Genomic DNA, 18,001 nt, shown 5'->3' on the forward strand with positions numbered 1-18,001 from the left:
TCCTGGATAAGAAGAACAAATATGGTTAAAATGTCGATACTACCCAAAGCAATCTACATATTCAATGCAATCCCTATCAAAGTAATATGAGCATTCTTCACAGAGCTAGAACAAATAATCCTAAAATTTGTATGGAGCCAGAAAAGACTCCGAATAGCCAAAGCAATCCTGAAAAAGAAAACCAAAGCAGGAGGCATCACAATCCCAGACTTCAAGCTACACTACAAAGCTGTAATCATCAAGACAGTATGGTACTGGCACAAGAACAGACACTCAGATCAATGGAATAGAATAGAGAACCCAGAAATGGACCCACAAACATATGGGCAACTAATCTTTGACAAAACAGGAAAGAATATCCAATGGAATAAAGACAGTCTCTTCAGCAAGTGGTGCTGGGAAAACTGGACAGGGACATGCAGAAGAATGAACCTGGACCACTTTCTTACACCAGACACAAAAATAAACTCAAAGTGGATGAAAGACCTCAATGTAAGACAGGAAACCATTAAAATCCTCGAGGAGAAAGCAGGCAAAAACCTCTTTGGTCTTGCCTGCAGCAATTTCTTACACAACACGTCTCTGGAGGCAAGGAAAACCAAAGCAAAAATGAAATACTGGGACCTCATCAAAATAAAAAGCTTCTGCACAGCGAAGGAAACAATCAGCAAAATTAAAAGGCAACCGACAGAATGGGAGAAGATATTTGCAAATGACATATCAGATAAAGGGTTAGTATCCAAAATCTACAAAGAACTTATCAAACTCAACACCCAAAAAACAAATAATCCAGTGAAGAAATGGGCAAAAGACATGAATAGACACTTCTCCAAAGAAGACATCCAGATGGCCAACCAACACATGAAAAAATGCTCCACATCACTCATCATCAGGGAAATACAAATCAAAACCACAATGAGATAACACCTTACACCTGTCAGACTAATGTTAACAATTCAGGCAACAACAGATGTTGGCAAGAATGCGGAGAAAGAGGATCTCTTTTGCATTGTTGGTGGCAATGCAAGCTGGTGCAGCCACTCTGGAAAACAGTATGGAGGTTCCTCAAAAAACTAAAAAGAGAACTACCCTACGACCCAGCAATTGCACTACTAGGCATTTATCCAAGGGATACAGGTGTGCTGTTTCGAAGGGACGCATGCACCCCCATGTTTATAGCAGCACTATCAGCAATAGCCAAAGTATGGAAAGAGCCCAAATGTCCACTGATGGATGAATGGATAAAGAAGATGTGGTGTGTGTGTGTGTGTGTGTGTGTGTGTGTGTGTGTGTATGTATATATATATATATATATATATATATATATATATATGATGGAGTATTACTCAGCAATCAAAAAGAATGAAATCTTGCCATTTGCAACTACATGGATAGGACTGGAGGGTATTATGCTAAGTGAAATTAGTCAGAGAAAGACAAAAATCCTATGACTTCACTCATATGAGGACTTTAAGAGACAAAACAGATGAACATAAGGGAAGGGAAACAAAAATAATATAAAAACAGAAAGGGGGACAAAAGAGACTCATAAATATGGAGAACAAACTGAGAGTTGCTGGAGGGGTTGTGGGAGGGGGGATGGGCTAAATGGGTAAGGGGCATTAAGAAATCTACTGAAATCGTTGCTTCACTATACACTAATTTGGATGTAAATTTTAAAAAATAAAAAAGTTAAATTAAAAAAATAAAAATAAAATAAAATAAAATAAAATAAAATAAAATAAAATAAAATAAAATAAAATGTTTGATCATCGGGGCACCCAGGTGGCTCAGTCGGTTAAGCATCTGACTTCAGCTGTGTGTCTCTGTCTCTCAATAAATAAACGTTAAAAAAAAATTAAAATGTTTGACCATCAAAATACTTGAGAGCAGCAATTGGTATCTAATAGATCACTGGGAATAGCTCTGCAAAATTGAGAGGGAGTAACAGAGATACTTGGGCCTGGTGGTGTATTATTGTAAAATGCCATTGTAAAAAAAGATGGCTTTTTCATTTTCATTATATGTTTTAAAATTTTATATGTTTTAAACTTATAATATTAATTTTTATTTATAATATATATTATATATTAATTTATGTTTTAAATTTTGTTTTAAATTTATATTATTTTTTATTTATAATATATAATACATACATTATATATTACATATTAATGTGTAATATGTTTTTTTTTAATTTAATGTTTATTTACATTTGAGAGAGAGACAGAGTGTGAGTGGAAGAGGGGCAGAGAGAGAGGGAGACACAGAATCCGAAGCAGGCTCCAGGCTCTGAGCTGTCAGCGCAGAGCCTGATATGGGGCTCAAACCCACAAACCGGGAGATCATGACCTGAGCCCAAGTCGGTCACCTAACCAACTGAGGCACCCAGGCGCCCCAGTATTATTAAATTTTTAAATTTAATATTTTAAATTTTAAATTTTAAATTTTAATATTTTGTAAATATTTAATATTTTAATATTATATTAAATATTTAAAATTTAAATTAATTTTATATTAAATTTTTATATTAAATTAATTTTTATATTAAATTTTTATTTTAAATTAATTTTTATATTAAAAATTTAAATTTAAATTTTAAAATTTTAATATTTTATAAATATTTAATATTTTAATATTATATTAAATACTTAATATAATATTACATATAAATATTTAATATTCTATAAATATTTAATATTTTAAATTTTAAATTTTATTATATGCTTTTGAGTGTGAAGTACAAATAGAAAAAAACGTTTTAAAATGTGAACTGGACTGACTTCATATGTAGCCTGCTACCACTCTGATAACATGACTGTGGTGCTCTCCCACACAGGTTTTCCTGGACAGAGACCTCACCAAGCAATCCACGATTAATTTGGTGGATTTAGCAGGAAGTGAAAGGCAGAAATCTTCAGGATCTGAAGGAGACAGACTGAGGGAAGGATCACAAGTTAACTTAAGTTTAACCAATTTAGGAAATGTTATCAGGTAAATAACCTGTGCATAGGTATTTATTTCTATCGTAAAAATGACCCCAGATATCAGAAATTAGATTAATCATAACCCTTGAGTCATGATCCACTGTCATCATTGGTTCATACCTGGTCCTCCTATTTATTTTAAATGAATTGCTTTTTAATAAAATTAAAAACACTAATGAAGCCACCACCCAACCCAAGAAATCGTTGGTATTTCTCTACTGTGCTCCCCTTGGAGGTAACTGCCATCTTGAATTTTGTTTACCCCTCTCTGTCCCTCCCTCCCTTTCTTCTTTCATCCTTTCTTGTTTTTATCACATGTGAATATTATTAGTTAGTGGTCCTCATTTTTGAAATGTTTACAAAGGGTATAAAATATTACATTGTTTTCTGGATCCTGTTCTTAAGTGATTAAAATATAAACTACAGGGGCGCCTGGGTGGCTCAGTCGGTTAAGTGTCCGACTTCGGCTCAGGTCATGATCTCATGGTCTGTGGGTTCGAGCCCCGCGTCGGGCTCTGTGCCGACAGCTCGGAACCCGGAGCCTGTTTCAGATTCTGTGTCTCCCTCTCTCTCTGACCCTCCCCTGTTCATGCTCTGTCTCTCCCTATCTCAAAAATAAAAAAAAAAAAACGTGAAAAAAAATATATATATAAACTACAAAAAGTGTGCAAATCTTAAATGTTCAGGTCAATGAATTTTTATACATATATATCTGTGTAATTACCACCCAGCTCAAGATATAGAACATTTCCAAAACCCAGAAACCTCCCTTGTACTTCCCTCCTAGCTTTCTCTTCCACCAGAAGAAACTGACCTTTGCCACTACAAATTGACCTTTGCCTAACTGTATAGATTTTCATATAGATGTGACCATTTATAAGAGGCCATTGTTTTTTGCATCTGGCTTCATTCACTAAGGACTGTGTCTAGGAGACTAGGCCATGTTTCTCATGTAGCAATTATTAGTTCTTTTTCATTGCTATGTAGCATTCCATTGTAGGAATGTGCCACAATCATTTATCCATTCTCCTATTGATGGACATTTCATTTGCATCCAGGTTTTGAGTATTCTAAATAAGGTTGCTATGAACATTCTTGTATGTGTGCTTTGGGGAAAATAATTTCTCATTCCTCTCAAGTACACACCCAGCAGTAGAATTGTCGGGATTGGCTTTTAGATGCAACATTATTAACAGTATGTGTCCATGCTATCTGTGGCTATAGTTAATTTACCTTCTGCTCTGTCACTAGACATTGTGCCTATGAGATTCCTTTTTGTAGTAGAAGTTGTTCTTTTTCCTTATGATGTAGTATTCCATGGTGGGAACATGCCACAACTTCTTCATTGGTTCTCCTGTTGATTGGCATTTTGGTTGTTCCCAGGTTTTGGTTTTTTTGCTATTACAAACGGCGCTATTATGAACATTCTTGTACAAATCACAGGGTATCAATATATTAAAGTTTCTTTTGAGTATAGAAAAAGGACTGAAATTGTTGGATTATATATAAGTTGTGTGCAATAATAAATTTTGAGGGTGGTGACAAGTTATTTTCCAAAATGGTGGGGCCAATTTACACTCCCAGCAGCAATGGATAAAATATCCCATTGATCCACATCTTTTCTAAGGCTTGGTATTACCACACTTCTTGATACTTACTAATTAAATGGGTATGAAGATACCTTACCGTGGTCTTGATACTCTTGGTTTTTAGCAAGTTTGAGCATCATGTGATACGTTTACTGGCAATATGTGTCCTCTCAAAACGTTCTGTTTTTCCCATTATTCTATCCAGTTACTGTCTTTTTATTGATTCATAGGCATTCTTTACATATTTTTATTACTCTTTTCTCAGGTATATAAGCACCTTCACCCAGCACATAGCATGTCTTTTCAATGGAAGGTGTCTATTGATGAGTAGAAATCATGGTAGTGGTTTTTGTTTAGCATTTCCTGAGTCTTGTTTAAGAAAAGTAGCGTCTGAAAGCCATCTCCCTAAATTTCATTTAATTTCCTATCCATCTGGACTTGATTTCTGTGTGTAGTATAAGGTAGGCGTCCTTTTCATTATTTTTACCTTATGGATTACCAATTTTTCCAGTTACACTGTTGAATAGTTCCTCCTCTCCTCAGGGGATCTTCTATGCTATCTCTGTCATAAACCAAAATTGAATATACGCTTAACCGTTACTTGCCTTTTTAATCTGTTTGATTGGCCAAAGTCTGCAAAATAGTGAATGCTTTATCCTCTTCCTGAATACTACAGGCATCTCCAACCTCCATATGTAACTTTGATATGTATTTTAATTCTATTCTTCTTTAACCCCCAAATACATTATTATTTCTGTTTGACAGTGTTCGTTTTTTAAATTCTTCACTTTTCCCTCTCGAAATCCTCTTTCTTCATTAGTGCTATTGATATACTGGATTTCTTTCTGTCTCTGAATTCATTTTTTTATTAATCTTATTCATTTATTTTTAAATTTACATCCAAGTTAGTTAGCATATAGTGCAATAATGATTTCAGAAGTAGATTCCAGTGATTCATATCCTATGCATAACACCCAGTGCTCATCCCAAGAAGTGTTTTCCTTAATGACCCTTACCCATTCAGCCCATTCCCCCTCCCACGACCCCTCCAGCAACCCTCAGTTTGTTCTCTGTATTTAAGAGTCTTTTATGTCCCCATTCTTGTTTTTATATTATTTGCGCTTCCCTTCCCTTATGTTCATCTGTTTTGTATCTTAAATTACATATGAGTGAAATCATGTGATATTTGTCTTTCTCTGACTAATTTTGCTTAGTAAAAATACCCTCTAGTTCCATCCATGTAGTTGCAAATCGCAAGATTTCATTCTTTTTGATTGCTGAATAATACTCCACTTTATATATATATACCACATCTTCTTTATCCATTCATATGTTGATGGACCTTTGGACTCTTTCCATACTTTGGCTATTGTCAATAGTGCTGCTATAAACATTGAAGGGTGCATGTGCCCCTTTGAAACAGCACACCTGTATCCCTTGGATGAATACCTACAAGTGCAATTACTGGGTCATTGGGTAGTTCTATTTTTAACTTTTTGAGGAAGCTTCATACTGTTTTCCAAAATGGCTTCACCAGTTTGCATTCCCACCAGCAGTGCAAAAGAGATCCTCTTTCTCCACACCTTTGCCAACATTGGTTGTTTCCCAAGTTGTTAATTTTAGCCATTCTGACTGGTGTGAGGTGATATCTTACTGTGGTTTTAATTTGTATTTCCCTGATGATGAGTGATGTTGAATATTTTTTCAGGTGTCTGTTAGCCATCTGGATGTCTTGTTTGGAAAAATGTCTATTCATGTCTTTTCCCATTTCTTCATTGGATTATTTGCTTCTTGGGTGTTGAGTTTGATAAGTTCTTTATAGATTTTGGATAGTAACCCTTCATCTGATATATCATTTGCAAATATCTTCTCCCATTCTGTCGGTTGCCTTTTAATTTTGCTGATTGTTTCCTTCACTGTGCAGAAGCTTTTTTATTTTGATGAGGTCCCAGTAGTTCATTTTTGCTTTTGTTTCCCTTGCCTCCAGATGTTGAGTAAAAAGTTGCTGCAGGCGAGGTCAAAGAAGTTTTTGCCTGCTTTCTCCTCGAGGATTTTGATGACTTCCTGTCTTATGTTTAGGTCTTCCATCCATTTTGAGTTTATTTTTGTGTATGGTGTCAGAAAGTGGTCCAGGTTCATTCTTCTGCATGTCGCTGTCCAGTTTTCCCAGCACCATTTGCAAAGAGACTGCCTTTATTCCATTGGATATTCTTTCCTGTTTTGCCTAAGATTAGTTGGTCCTATGTTTGTGGGTCCATTTCTGGGTTCTCTATTCTTTTCCATTGGTTTAAGTGTCTGCTCTTGTGCCAGTACCATAGTGTCTTGATGATGACAGCTTTGCAATACAGCTTGAAGGTCTTGAATTGTGATGCCTGCTGCTATGGTTTTCTTTTTCAGGATTGCTTTGACTATTCAGGGTCTTTTCTGGTTCCATACAAATTTTGGGATTATTTGTTCTAGCTCTGTGAAAAATGCTGGTGTTATTTGGATAGGGATTGCACTGAATATGTAGATTGCTTTGGGTAGTATAGACATTAATTTTATTTTTAAAAATTTTGTTAATGTTTTATTTTTGAGAGAGCGAGTGAGAGCGAGCGAGCACACAAGTGGGGAAGGGGCAGAGAGGGAGAGAGAGAGGGAGACACGGAATCTGAAGCAGGTTCCAGGCTCTGAGCTGTCACACAGAGCCCAACATGGGGCTCAAACTCACGAGCTGTGAGATCATGACCTGAGCTGAAGTCAGACGCTTAACCGACTGAGCCACCCAGGTGTCCCAGGTAGTATCAACGTTTTAACAATATTCATTCTTGTAATTCAGGAACACAGAATATTTTTCCACTTTTTTGTGTCTTCAATTTCTTTCATCAGCTTTCTATGGTTTTCAGTATATAGATTTTACATCTTTGGTTAGGTTTATTCCTAGTTATTTTATGGTTTTTGGTGCAATCATAAATGAGATCGATTCCTTGATTTATCTGTTGCTTCATTATTGGTGTAAGAAATACAACTGATTTCTGTGCATTGTTTTATATCCTGAGACTTTGCTGAATTTATGGATCAGTTGTAGCAGTGTTTTGGTGGAATCTTTTGGGTTTCCCATATAGAGTATCATGTCATCTGCAAAGAGTGAAAGCTTGACTTCCTCCTGGCCAATTTGGATGCTTTTTATTCCTTTGTGTTGTCTGATTGCTGAGGCTAGGACTTCCAACAGTAGGTTGAATAACAGTGGTGAGAGTGGACATCCCTGTTGTGTTCCTGACCTTAGGGGGAAAGCTCCCAATTCTCCCCCATTGAGGATAATATCAGCGGTGGGTCTTTCATATATGGCTTTCATGATCTTGAGGTATGCTCCATCTATCCCTACTTTATTGAGGTTTTTTTTTTTTTATCAAGAAAGGATGCTGTATTTTGTCAAATGCTTTCTCTGCATCTATTGAGAGAACCATGTGGTTCTTCTCCTTTCTTTTATTGATGTGATAAATCACATTGATTGTTTTGCAGATATTGAACCAGCCTTACATCCCAGGTATAAATCCTACTTGGTAGTGGTGAATAATTCCTTTAATGTATTGTTGGATCTGGTTGGCTAGTATCTTGTTGAGGATTTTTGAAGCCATGTTCATCAGGGAAATTGGTCTGTAGTTTTCCTTTTAGTGGGGTCATTGTCTGGTTTTGCAACCAACGTAATTCTGGCTTCACAGAATGAGTTTGGAAGTTTTCCTTCCATTTCTATTTTTCTGGAACAGCTTAGAAAGAATAGGTGTTAACTCTTCTTTAAATGTTTGGTAGAATTCCCCTGGAAAGTCATCCGGCCCTGGACTCTTGTTTTTTGGCAGATTTTTGATTATTAATTCCTTACTGGTTATGGGTCTGTTCAAATTTTCTATTTCTTCCTGTTTCAGTTTTGGTAGGGTATATGTTTCTAGGAATTTGTTCATTTCTTCCAGATTGCCCCATTTATTGGCATACAATTGCTCATAATATTCTCTTATTGTATTTGTATTTCTGCAGTGTTGGTTGTGATCTCTTTCATTCTTTTTTAAAAATTTTTTTTTTTCAACGTTTATTTATTTTTGGGACAGAGAGAGACAGAGCATGAACGGGGGAGGGGCAGAGACAGAGGGAGACACAGAATCGGAAACAGGCTCCAGGCTCTGAGCCATCAGCCCAGAGCCTGATGCGGGGCTCGAACTCACGGACCGCGAGATCGTGACCTGGCTGAAGTCGGACGCTTAACCGACTGCGCCACCCAGGCGCCCCTCATTCTTGATTTTATTTATTTGGGTCCTTTCCTTTTTCTCTTTGATCAAACTGGATAGGGGTATCAATTTTATTAATTCTTTCAAAGAACCAGCTCCTGGCTTCATTGATCTGTTGTTTTTTATTTGTTTCGATAGCATTGATTTCTGCTCCAATCTTTATTATTTCCTGTCTTCTGCTGGTTTGGGGTTGTATTTGCTGTTCTTTTTCCAGCTCCTTAAGGTGTAAGGTTAGGTTGTGTATCTGAGAACTTTCTTCCTTCTTTAAGAAGGCCTGGATTGGGGCGCCTGGGTGGCGCAGTCAGTTAAGCATCCGACTTCAGCCAGGTCACGATCTCGCGGTCCATGAGTTCGAGCCCCGCGTCGGGCTCTGGGCTGATGGCTCAGAGCCTGGAGCCTGTTTCCGATTCTGTGTCTCCCTCTCTCTCTGCCCCTCCCCCGTTCATGCTCTGTCTCTCTCTGTCCCAAAAATAAATAAATGTTGAAAAAAAAAAAAGAAGGCCTGGATTGTTATATACTTCCCTCTTATGACCACCTTTGCTGTGTCCCAGAGGTTTTGGGCTGTCATGTTATCATTTTCATTGGCTTCCACATACTTTTTAATTTCCTCTTTAACTTCTTGGTTAGCCCATTCATTCTTTAGTAGGAAGTTATTTAGTCTCCAAGTATTTGTCTCTCCAATTTTTTTTCTTGTGGTCGATTTCAAGTTTCATAGCATTGTAGTCTGAAGATATTCATGGTATGATCTTTTTTGAACTTGTTGAAGGCTGATTTGTGTCCCAGTATGTGATCTATTCTGGAGGATGTTCCATGTGCACTCGAGAAGAATATGTATTCTGCTGCTTTAGGATGAAATGTTCTGAATATATCTGTTAAGTCCATCCAGTCCACTGTGTCATTCAAAGTCATTGTTTCCTTGCTGATTTTCTGATTAGATGATCTGTCCGTTGCTGTAAGTGGGGTGTTGAAGTCCCTTACTATGATGGTATTAATATCAATGAGTTTCTGTATGTTTGTGATTGATTTATATATTTGGGTGTTTTGCATTGGGAGCATAAATGTTTAGATCTTCTTGGTGGATAGACTCCTTAATTATGATATAATGCCCTTCTTCATCTCTTGTTACAGTCTTTATTTTAAAATCTAGATTGTCTGATATAAGTATCACTACTCCAGCTTTCTTTTGTTGACCGTTAGCATGATAGATGGTTCTCCACCCCCTTACTTTCAATCTGAAGGTGCCTTTAGGTCTAAAATGGGTCTCTTGTAAACAGCATATAGATGGATCTTGTTTTCTTATCCATTCTGTTACCCTATGTCTTTTGATTGGAACATTTAGTCCATTGACATTTAGAGTGAGTACTGAAAGATATGAATTTATTGCCATTGTGTTGCCTGTAGAGTTGGGAGTTTCTGGTGGTGTTCTCTGGTCCTTTCTAGTCTTTGTAGCTTTTGGTATTTTTTGTTTTGTTTCATCTTTTCTTCCTTCAGAGAGTCCCCCTTAAAGTTTCTTATAGGGGTGGTTTAGTGGTCATGAACTCCTTTAGGTTTTTTTTGTTTGGGAAACTTTTTATCTCTCCTATTTTGAATGCAGCCTTGTTGGATAATGAATTTGTGGCTGCATATTTTTCCAATTCAGCACATTGACTATATCCTGCCACTCCCCTCTTGCCTGTCAAGTTTCTGTGGATAGGTCTGCTGTGCACCTTATCTGCCTTCCCTTGTAGGTTAAGGACTTTTTTCCCCTTGCTGCTTTCATGATTCTTTCCTTGTCTGTGTATTTTGTGAAGTTGACTGATATGCCTTGCTGATGGTCAGTTTTTGTTGAATCTAATGGGAGTTTTCTGTGCTTCCTGGATTTTGATGTCTGTGTCTCTTCCAGGTTAGGAAAGTTTTCTGCTATGATTGGCTTACATAAACCTTCTACCCCTTTTTCTCTCTTCATCTTCAGGGACCCTAATGATTTGGATATTATTCCTTTTTAATGGGTCACTGAGTTATCTAATTCTTATGTCATGTTCTTTTGCCTTAGTTTCTCTCTTTTTTTATGCTTCATTATTCTCCCTAAGTTTGTCTTCTATATCGCTGATTCCCTGCTCTGTTTCATCCATCCTTGCTGCCGTGGCATCCATTCAAGATTGCATCTCAGTTATAGCATTTTTAATTTCGTCCTGACTAGATTTTACTTCTTTTATCTCTGCAGAAAGGGATTTTATGCTTTTTTCAACCCCAGCTAGTATTCTTCTTCTTGTGATTCTAAATTATGGTTCAGACATCTTGCTCCATTCTCCACTAGATGGGCACTTAGTTTACTGGGGTGGATCATTGTGGTGAGTGTACATGTGTATGTGCATGTGTGGGAGAGGTGAAAATGACATCACCCAGCTACCCAGTCTCTAGTATCAGAACTCTGTGCTCTTGCCAACTGGCAATCAATCACCCCTCCCTTGTCTCCAGCTCCAGTCCACTCCCTGCTTTTACACTTTCCATGACCAAGCCATCAGGCTGCCAGGTGGCACCTCCCTCCCGAGTTTTATCTCAGATGGGGTTGTGTTTCCAAACCCTTCACCTCTGAGGGACCTGCAGTTTTGACCCACTTAGACTGTCTGGGGGAAGGTCTTGCCAAGCAACGGCTGGATGCCAGCCCACAGCCAGGAACATTCACATGACTGCACTGCTGCAGATGCCCAGAGACTGTGGCCAGGTGCCAGCCCACCCCAGAAAAAGTTCACTCAATCATGTAGCAGCAGTGTTTCAAGAATTATGGTAAATCACAACACACATCTGGTGCCAGGCTTAACCACCCCTTAACATCCTTGTTCCAACACCAGCAAATGTGGCTGTTCTCTGGGGTCCACTGAGAGCTTTGCCTGTGGGAAGGCCACATAGCCTCTGCCAAATGTCCTCTCATCAGGGGAATTGCCTCTTCCTGTGTGGCCCGAGGACCCCTCAGACCTCACTGTCTGCTCCTGGGGATTCACTCTTCCCACCAGAGCTCTGCCAGGTATAGAGCTGTGGAGTTTCAGACTGTGACCCCTGTTTATACACTCTCAATGGTATTTAAACCCTCTTTTTTCTCCTTTCTCCCCTTCTCGTTAAGTCCTTTATGGGTGTTTCCAGTCTTTGTCTCCAGCTGCTTTCGGGGGGAGAGCTTTTCCTGTACTCTCCCCCATCTCCATCCTCTTTCCACAAGTAAAAACACCTCTCTACCCTCTGTGGCTTCTCTCTCCCCCAGTTCACCTCTCCACACTGCTTATCTGCTGAGTTCTGTGGTTCAAGTTGTGCAGACTGTTGTGTTAACCCTCAGATCAATTTTTTAGGTTGGCCAGATGGTTTGGTGTTGATCTAGCTGCATTTCAGGGATGAGAGAAGCAAAAAGCTTCCATGCTGCTCTGCCATCTTGACCCCTCCCCTTCACTTCTTTTTTTCAAATGTTTATTTTGAGAGAGGGAGGAGCAGAGATAGAGGAAAATAGAGAGAACCCTAAGCAGGCTCCATGCCATCACTGCAGAGCCTGAATCAGGGCTCAATCTCACCAACTGTGAGATTGTAACCTGAGCCAAAATCAAGAGTTGGAAACTTAACCAACTGAGCCACCCAGGCGCCCCAATTATTTACTCAAAGTTGTATCTAAGATCAGTTTCCTCCTGGTGGAAGTATATTCTGTAGAATTTCCTTCAGTGATCACGTGCTGATGGCAAATTCTGTTTTTGTTTGGTTGAAATGTCTTTATTTCACCTCATCCTTGGAAGATAATTGTGCCGGGGATAGAATTCCAGAAGTGTAGTATTTTCTTTTAGCTCATGAAGGATACAGTCTCCTGTTTTCTGCTGGTGGTCTAATTGCTATTTCCTTGAAGTCAATCAGTCTTTGCCCCTGGCTGCTTTTGAGCTCTTCTGTTTTGATGTTCTCCGATTCGGTTAGGTTACATTTGAGTGTGAATTTATTTTTATTTACTCTGCTTGGAATTCCCTGGTCCCTATAGTTCTGTAGATTAGTGATTTTCACCAGTACTGGAAAATTCTCAGCCATTACTTCTCATGTACCATCTGTGACCACTTGTTTTCTTTCTCTTCTGTAACTTCAATTTAGATTATTTAAATCTCACTCTGTCCTCCATGTCTCATAACCTTCCTGGCTTGTTTCCCATCTCCATGTCTCCAGGCTGCAATCTGGTTCATCTCTTTTGACGTATTTATTTCACTAATTCCAATAATAGCAGTGTCTAGTTTGCTGTTAAACCTGTGCAGTGTGTTTTAAAAAAAAATTTTAAGTTTATTTTGAGTAGAGAGCAAGCGAGCAGGTGGGGGGCGGGGTGCAAGGGAGAAAAGGGGAGGGAGGGAAGGAGGAAGGAAGAAAGAGAGAATTCCAAGCAGGTTACATGCTGTCAGCACAGAGCCCAATGCAGGGCTCGATTCCACGAACAGCAAAATCATGACCTCAGCTGACATCAAGAGTTGTACACTTAACCAACTGAGCCACCCAGGCGCCCCTGTCTTGTGTGTTTTTAATTTCAATTACTGTATTTCTTTCTAGAAGCTCCTTTAGTTTCTTTTCCAAATCAGCTAGAATACCTTTATAAATTCCTTTTCACTTTTTGTGATAATTTCTCATAGATAGGCTTGCCTCCCTCCTCCTCCTGCTCTCATCAATGACAATGCTGCGATCTTTGCAGACCCTGGAGTTGATGGGGAGGGGTGGCACATTTACTTCTCACGTACCGCTTCTGTGCTGCGTTGTTATATGGGGTCCTACCTTTATGGGTTGCTCTGAAGGAAGTACGGAAGAAAAACAAGAAGAGGAATTAACCCCCTCCCCACACTGGCCGGCACACTGCTAGTGGGGCCACCCTCTTCCTCGGGTTGAAACTCTTTTCTATACACAGACTTACAATAGCCTGCAGGCTCTTTGGGTTTTCCTCACAGGGTTTAGGGTGTTAGAGCCTCAGATCCGGACTTCCCTCTGTCTGTCATGGTGTCTCCAGGGTTGATCTCAGAGAGGGAGCCAGTGGCTCATGTGGTTAGCTGTCTTGCTTCCGCATCTTCGTCCGGCAGATGTCTCAACTCTTGGATATCGTTAGAGTCATGTCTCAGGTTTATGGGGTCAAAGAGGAGACATGAAGGGTATTTCTGACTTATCCCCCGGGAGGCAGATTTCTTCTTGGCATATATATTTTTTTAAATCTGATGTTTCTTTTTCATCCAGTGCTCTGGCTGATGCAGCCACGGGGAAGAAAGTCTTGCACATTCCCTACAGAGATTCTGTCCTGACCAAACTTCTCCAGCCAGCTCTGGGCGGGAACAGCAGAACCACTTTGGTAAAGTGACTTTCTTACAACACAGCAGACTGATTTAGCTATTGTGTTGTTGTCACTGTTATTATTAAAATCACGCTCACTGTACCATGATGCCGCATTTTGCATTCACGTCACACGTTCTTACGTACGTCAAGACTCCTGAGACTCCGCTACAGTGTTCAAATACTGCTAATTTTAATTTTTTATTCATTTCTGTAGCTTTCAGATTCTTTATAAGGAACATACACCACTATTATTGCCAGAAAAAAATTAGTACACATTTTAAAATAACACTGATAACGTCGTACTATTCTAAATCGGTGGTCATTTCGTGGCAAGACCGGAAATCATTTTGACCATGTGAGACGCCAGGCAGCTGTTGAACCCGGCGAGTAGCTAAATCGTGTCATCTCAGCAAAGACTCCAGACTCTTAGTATCGCATATTTGCCAAGGGGGTACAATGTGGGATGTGTTAAAATCGGGACTCTCTGCTCTTCAGCTCCAGGTGCGAAAAGGAACAGACTGGCACATTCTGCCGGCAGGTTCATACTGGCCTCCGGCCTGCTGTCCCGGTTAGGAGAAAACTGCTCACCGCTGGGCCTGCTCTGTGCACTCTTCCCCAAATTCACAACAAAACACAGTCTTTACTCTTTCCTATTTAATCTTGCCTAAGTATCTACAAATATTTCATTTTGAAGCTGGCCTGTTGGCCTCATGGGACCTTCCCTGCTCCCCCTGAGGACCTGGGATAAAAGAAGGCCCATAAGATGCTCTGAATGTAAGACTACAAAATCAGGTGTAACAGGTCTGAGCAGGGTTAGGAGAGAGGAGCCTTTCGGGCCTGCAGGCTAACGCCCCGCCTGGGGCACTACCGCGCTTTAACAGAAAAATATGTGGTGGAGAGGAGGTTAGGGGGCGGGGGTGGGGTCACTGGCCCTCTCAGGAAGCAGAAAGAAAAGAGAATCTGCAAGGCCAACATTCAACGGTCACTTGAATCCCCATCCACTCTCTGGGGACTTACTACTGAGGACAAGGGCCTGAGAGTGAGTCAGGCCCGGCTCCAGGCCCAGCTCTGCCAGCGATTATCAGACAGATCTCGAACACATGGTTTTTCTTCGGGCCTGTGTGTGTGTGTGTGTGTGTGTGTTGTGAAATTGTGGTGTTTGTGTCCTGAATCTGCGGTGTCGGTGCACTGCAGAGGTCACGTGTGTATGTGGCATACGTGGGGTGAGCACGTGCTATCAATGTGTGTCCGCGCCTTCTGAGTTGCAAAGTTCGAACAATACCGTAAATGACAAGAAATGCTATGAACCTTAGCGTATCCGCAACGACAAATCCGTCTAAAATTACAAAATCTGAAAGGGACGTTCTTTTACAGATAGCGGCCATAAGTCCCGCTGACATCTGCTATGAGGAAACTTTATCCACGTTAAGATACGCCGAAAGGTACGTTTGTGGATACGTAGTATCCCTAGGGGTTCTAAGTCAGATTCTTCTGGTCCCCCTCTACGCAATGGGCTGGCAGTTGCGGGGAGAGGTCAGGAGAAGGCAGAACAGAATGATTTGTGAGAGAGAGAGGTGGGAGGAAATAAACAAAAGGAGACAGAACTGGGGACTCAGGCCCTAATGTCCCCGCTATTCTGCATGGGAGAGGCCCCGCGGGCTCCCATCGATGGGGGAAGCCTGGGGGCCGATCCCATGCTTGGAATCCTTCTTCCTGTATTTTCCTGCCACATAGCTGCCCATTCACGTGTTTCCCTTGTCACATGGCACACGGGTGGTGTGCGGGGGCAGGCAGGGGACGTTTATGCCAATAGGTGAAGACAAGCACGTGTGAGGCACTTCCCTGGGCTGTCGCCCAGCCTCTGGTTCCATGCTTTTCTTGGCTTTGGTCTCCTTTGCCCAGGCCCCGTGCACACGGGTTCTACTCTTGGGGTGGCCTGACGGTCTAGGCTCCTCTTTCCGTGGGCGGGGAGGGCTCTCCCTGCCAGCTCCCTTCCGTCCAGGGGGCCAGGGAGGCGAGCCTGCATACTCAGCCCCGGCACGAGGCTGCCGCCCAGACACGTTCCAGGCATCTGGATCCTGCTTCTCCTGACCCTTTTTAAAAAAATTTTTAACTGTTTATTTATTATTTTTGAGAAAGAGACAGAGCACGAGTTGGGGAGAGGCAGAGAGAGAGACACACAGAATCCGAAGCAGGCTCCGGGCTCCGAGCTGTCAGCACAGAGCCCGACGTGGGGCTCGAACCACGAGACCATGACCCGAGCCAAAGTCGGATACTTAACTGACTGAGCCACCCAGGTGCCTCTCTCCTGACCCTTTTAAAAAAGATAACGGTGCAGGCAGAGGGGACCTTTAAGCAGGGTAAAAGCCACATGCTGCCACCACCCTTTCCCTTTCGCGTGGCAGAGTCCGGAATCCACCCTGAGGCCCACCTGCCGGGTTCGGACAGGAACCTGGAATCCTCGGGCCTGGTCCCAGGAAGCTGGAGCTGGTGTGTGAAATGAAACTGCCACCTACCGTGACACGTCCCTGGTCAGGTCTACGGGCTTGTGTGTGGGTCAGAATCTGGTCCCACCAGCCGTGTGACCTTGGGCGACACGCCGTACCTCCCTAGCCCTCAGCTCTGTCCCATGTCGAGGGAGGTGGTTTCTCATCAGAGTTGGGGGGGGGAAGAACACAACAGATCCTGCACGAGCCCGTTCCCGGCAAGGTTCTGACACGTGCTGAATGCTCCGAGACGATGGCTGTCACTGCACCACCGAGCAGTGGTCTTCCCTTTGGCCCTGTCCCTGGGAGGGAGCCCTGGCATTTTAGGGACATGTGCCAGCGGCCTCTGCAACGGTGCAGCCTCCGTATAGTTTTACACCGTTAGATGTTTCTTTCAGCGTCTGCAGCACGAGCTCGGATCTTTCTGTCCGTTCGGTCTCTCTGCTTATCAGACGCAAATCTGTCACGAGCAGATTTCCTGTTGAGAGACTACGGCTGCAGAGGAAGGAGAAAACAGTAGCCCAGAGCCCCGGGCTCTGAGCCTGGAGCTGCCACGGGCTGTGTGACCCCGGGGCAAACCCTGAAAACCCTGTTTCCTCAACGAAAGGAGTAAGGCGGCCGCAGTTAGCAAATACAAAACACAGGCTCCCGGTTAAACCTGAAGAGCAGGCGAAGAGCAAGTAAATAATGTGTCGCAGAAGTATTATGCCCCGTGCAGTGCTCGGGGGCATCTCGAGGTTTCTCTGGGACACTAGAAGGCAGGCAAACAGGTGACCCCTAGGTGACCTTTCCAGCCTGGAACACCCGCTGACAGCCTCCAGGGTGGGGTCACGCCTGTCAGCAACGACGCATAGATGTTTCCACTAGCGGAGTCGGCCGACGGGCAAGTGGGTTCAGGGCCCGGGTCGCGTCGGGGCCAGGCTGTGGGTCCGGCGGGGCTGGTCATGTTATTTCAACCGTGGACGTCATTAAAGTCCCTTTCGGCCTTCACCGTTCACTGGCGCCCAGCCTGCTGGCATCTGGAGTCGCCTGGGCCGAAAGGTCCCACTTGGCCGGTTTCTGGCCTGTGCTCCCCAAAGGGGTCCGGGACTGAGTGCGTGTTCATCTTTGCACATGGAAGGGCTAAAAAGATCCGGAACAGAGCCGTGGTCAACACCTCGACGCTGATGAGAGAGTCAAAGGCAGAGAACGACAGAGCGCTGCTCACACGTGGGAATTCCGGAATGGCAGGTAAACTGAGTCAGGAGCAATGCCGGTCCAGGCCAGCAGCAGGAAGGCTGGGAGTGGGATGGAGGGAGGGACCGGCTGCAGGCTCAGCCTGGGGCTCGGCGGGGAGGTGGGGAACCCCTGCTTGGAATCGCCGGAGCCTGGCACAGGCC

General features: G+C 42.2%; 1 protein-coding gene across 1 annotated transcript in view; it reads left to right on the plus strand.

Moving 5' to 3' along the window:
• Positions 1 to 18,001, plus strand: part of LOC125155158 (kinesin-like protein KIF28P) — an 80,608-nt gene that overhangs the window by 41,245 nt on the left and 21,362 nt on the right. The window contains exons 6-9 of the mRNA XM_047840064.1: positions 2,840 to 2,994; positions 14,041 to 14,152; positions 15,511 to 15,578; positions 17,743 to 17,818. Of these exons, the coding sequence (XP_047696020.1) occupies positions 2,840 to 2,994; positions 14,041 to 14,152; positions 15,511 to 15,578; positions 17,743 to 17,818 (411 nt within the window). The remainder of the gene's footprint in view (positions 1 to 2,839; positions 2,995 to 14,040; positions 14,153 to 15,510; positions 15,579 to 17,742; positions 17,819 to 18,001) is intronic.

The sequence above is a fragment of the Prionailurus viverrinus genome, chromosome F1, assembly GCF_022837055.1.
Source record: "Prionailurus viverrinus isolate Anna chromosome F1, UM_Priviv_1.0, whole genome shotgun sequence".
In the NCBI taxonomy this organism is placed as follows: Eukaryota; Metazoa; Chordata; class Mammalia; order Carnivora; family Felidae; genus Prionailurus; species Prionailurus viverrinus.